At 53.2% G+C, this 3,334-nt stretch overlaps 1 protein-coding gene across 1 annotated transcript; it reads right to left on the bottom strand.

Annotated features, from left to right (window-relative positions):
* Positions 1 to 1,156: 1,156 nt before the first annotated feature.
* LOC138373069 (trichohyalin-like) lies at positions 1,157 to 2,341 on the bottom strand. Its single transcript, XM_069339095.1, has one exon. The coding sequence runs from the start codon at positions 2,339 to 2,341 to the stop codon at positions 1,157 to 1,159; it is 1,185 nt and encodes a 394-aa protein (XP_069195196.1).
* Positions 2,342 to 3,334: the final 993 nt, after the last annotated feature.

Here is a 3,334-nt window from a genome sequence, read left to right as displayed (position 1 = left end):
CCTGTCCTCCATCCAGCAACTTCATCTCTACACTAGGCTTTTGCGATGGCCCAATGCCCCTCTGGCTAGGCCGGTGCCTACCCTGGGTATACCTGTCCCCTGCTTTCTTCCAATAACCTTTCCTATACCATTCGTTCCTTCGTTTCCAACGAACATGTTCACTCCTCCATGAGATTCTCTTCCCTGTAGACGTCTTCTTCGGTTCGTGGTTGGGCTCGTCCACCTCCTTGTGGCTCAACTCACCACGGTGGTTCATCTTGCACATACCACTATTTATCCAGCTGCCATAGGGTGCACTGCATCGTGGCTCCTCCACTCTGCCCCTCACCGCCGTTCGCTCGTCCACTGAGCTCACCCTTTTTGGTGGAGGGAGTGCGGTCTGCAGCAACTTTACCGCCCCAGGCGCTTGTACAGCTACTCCTCCACACGCATCATTAGGCTTAACCGCAGGTCCTCGTCGGGGTTATCCATGACCTCCGATGACCTCTCTGTCTTTCGCCTTCGTCGTTATCGTCCCTGACGACGTTATCATTGGTGTGGTTGGCAACCTCACCACTGCCTGGGTCAACCAACACCTCACCTGGCAGGGTCGCACCACTGCCTGACACATAAGCACTCCTGGCCCAATCGGGTTGTATCCTTCCTCCACTGAGGTTACCCAGCACCATCTGCACGTGCTCTAAGGGTAACTTAGGGGCTACAGCTACGACAGCCTTCTCGACTCCATAGTCGGCAATCAGCTATATCTCGTGAAGTGGTAACCTGTACTCTTCTCCCACACTCTGAATTCTCACCACTCCCACAGGTGATTCATTAGATTCGTTGGGAAGAATACTTCTGGCTGTCATGCTTATGTCAGCACCCGTATAAAAAAAACTGCAATCTCCACTGGGTTTGATTTCTCAAACTGCCCTGTGGCCCCGGAAACGAAGGGGTGTTCACCCAACTTCATTTCCCAACCATTCACATTGGACCCACTATGATATGGGGTATGAACAAATACTCTCTCCTCTTCTAACATCAGTCCCATATTCCTCCGGTTCTCGTCGCACCCACGGGCGAAATGTCCTCTTACACCACAGTTGTAGCATCGCCCCCCCTAGGCAACCAGTCGCCAGTCACTCTGGCTATGCCAACAGCAGACGTTCCCTGAGTCCTATTTGGACTCCCCGTCTTTGTCTCTCTGGCAGCGTTCCTCGCTCCAGCACCAGTCCCGGTGTTCCCCCCTTGGGGGTCTCTTCACCGGCTCCCCTGAACCCTTCGACCGACTCACCTCACTGTGTAAACTACTCTTGGGAGAGTCTCCGCCCCTCCTCGCTCCTCCTGAACTCCAGAAGTTCCCCCCTAACCTTGGGTAAGGCGAGTGCCTAGGCGGTCCCTCCTTCCCGAGATGTAGTGCCTCTTCCAGCAGGTCGGCTCTGTCTGCAGCAGCCTTAAGTTCTCTAATACCTGCCTCCTTGATCCTGACCCTTAGTTCTGGATGGAGCATTGACATGAATCTTTCCATCACCATCAACTGCTTCAGCTCCTCCATCGTCTGCACCTCTTCAGCTTTCAGCCATCGCAGGAACCTGCGCTCCATGTCCCGAGCAGTTTCAGCATACGACCTTCCGGAAGCTCTTGTGCACTCACGGAAGCGTTTCCTGTAAACCTCCGGGATTAGTCGATACGATTGGAGCACAGCTTTCTTGATCATGTCGTATACAGCGCATTCCTCAAGGTCCAACATGTTATAAGCTTCCCTGGCCTCGCCAGTCAACCTACTCTGCACTAACGCAGCCCAATCCTCTTCCGGCCATTCCTTCAATGTCGCTATCCTCTCAAAATGGTCGAAGAAAGCTTCGGCCTCTAGAGGGTCAAAGGTGGGTAGGTCGCGTTCCCGGACCTTCAGGTCATCCCGCCGAGCAGACACTGAGGGCAGCCCGCGCTCCACTCGACGCATCTCAACCTCCTTCTTTGTTTTTATTTCCTCCCATCGCAGTTGTCTTTCTCCTTCCTTTCGTTGCAGTTGGGCTTCGCGCTCCTCACGCTTCAGCTGGGCTTCGTGCTCCTCCCGCTTCAGCTGGGCTTCACGTTCCTCTCGCTTCAGCTGAGCTTCGCGCTCCTCCCGCTTCAGCCGGGCTTCGCGCTCACGCTCCTCTCGTTCCAGTTGAGCTTCACGCTCCTCACGCTTCAGCTGAGCTTCAAGCTGCATTTTCATTATCTCTAGCTTCATGCTTCTCCTGCTACTACCGCTGGATCCCCTACTGCTACCTTCGTCGCTCCGGTTCCCATCAACACTGGCAGGTACTTCGGGCGGTCCTTCCTTGGAAGCCTCCTCTCGGGCCTTGAGCTGAGCCATGATCTCAATCCGACGCTCCGCCACCCTGGAGGACCTCAATCTCAACCCAAAATGGTCCGCCACTGGCTGCAGCTGAGCCTTAGTGCACTCTTCCAACTCCTGCTAGTCCTTCGACTCAATAAACTTCTTTACTCTGTCATCCTCCATCTCTAGGCTATTGAGTAACTGTATACAGGGAATACACTAGCGAGCAGTGTAAACCGAGACCAATATCGACCTTAATACACTTGCCCTGCACTTGCAATCCTTTGTCCACTGTTGTTCAACGTATCCTGGCAAGGTCGCCACTGTCAGAGTTCACCCCCTAACCTATCTGTGGTTGGGGTCGTCCCACGGGTCTTAGCCCCTCAGTACTGGACGCCACTGCTCGCCCTTGGGCTCCCCCAGTCACCTAAGGGCTGGCCTTATACACCCCTAGCGAGTGGGGAGGTTCAAGATTCCTATAACTCACCTAAACCTGCCCGTCCTGACACTGGGACATTTTCTCTTGCTTTATCTGGTCTGTCCTGAGGTCGCCAGCTGGGTGTTTATACTCATGTCCCAGCAACACGTCAGTGGCCTCATTAATTATCTTGGCTAAGGATGCAATGTCACGTGCAGTGCAAGGTGTCACTAATGGTCTCATAAATATATATATATCCCTAGAGAATGGAGGCTCATTTAAACTCATCAATTAGTTTAAAAGGTTTACTGAAGAAAAGCATATATACACATACAAATTGTATAAAGAAATGTCAAAAGGGGGAAATCGTCTGCTGGTTGCAACACTTCTCGATGACACGTCTCTGGCAACACGGTCAGCTGACTGGGTCCACTCCTCGAGCCGCAGGGTACACCTCGCGCCTCTGGCAGCACGATCAGCTGGCAGTTCCAGCTGTCAGAAAGTCGAGATTTTCCCACGCCTCTAGCAATGCGATCAGCTGGGCATTTCAAAGTACGTTGCTGGCTCCTTGCACACCAACTACCCTTCCAGGATCACTAACATCCCCACCT

Source organism: Procambarus clarkii, chromosome 41, assembly GCF_040958095.1.
Source record: "Procambarus clarkii isolate CNS0578487 chromosome 41, FALCON_Pclarkii_2.0, whole genome shotgun sequence".
NCBI classification, from domain to species: Eukaryota; Metazoa; Arthropoda; class Malacostraca; order Decapoda; family Cambaridae; genus Procambarus; species Procambarus clarkii.
This window is presented reverse-complemented; position numbering and strand designations above follow the sequence as displayed.

What these genes read in the sequence shown, in the direction of transcription:
- LOC138373069 (XM_069339095.1), bottom strand. Translation starts at nt 2,341, where the DNA reads ATGGCTCAGCTCAAGGCCCGAGAGGAGGCTTCCAAGGAAGGACCGCCC.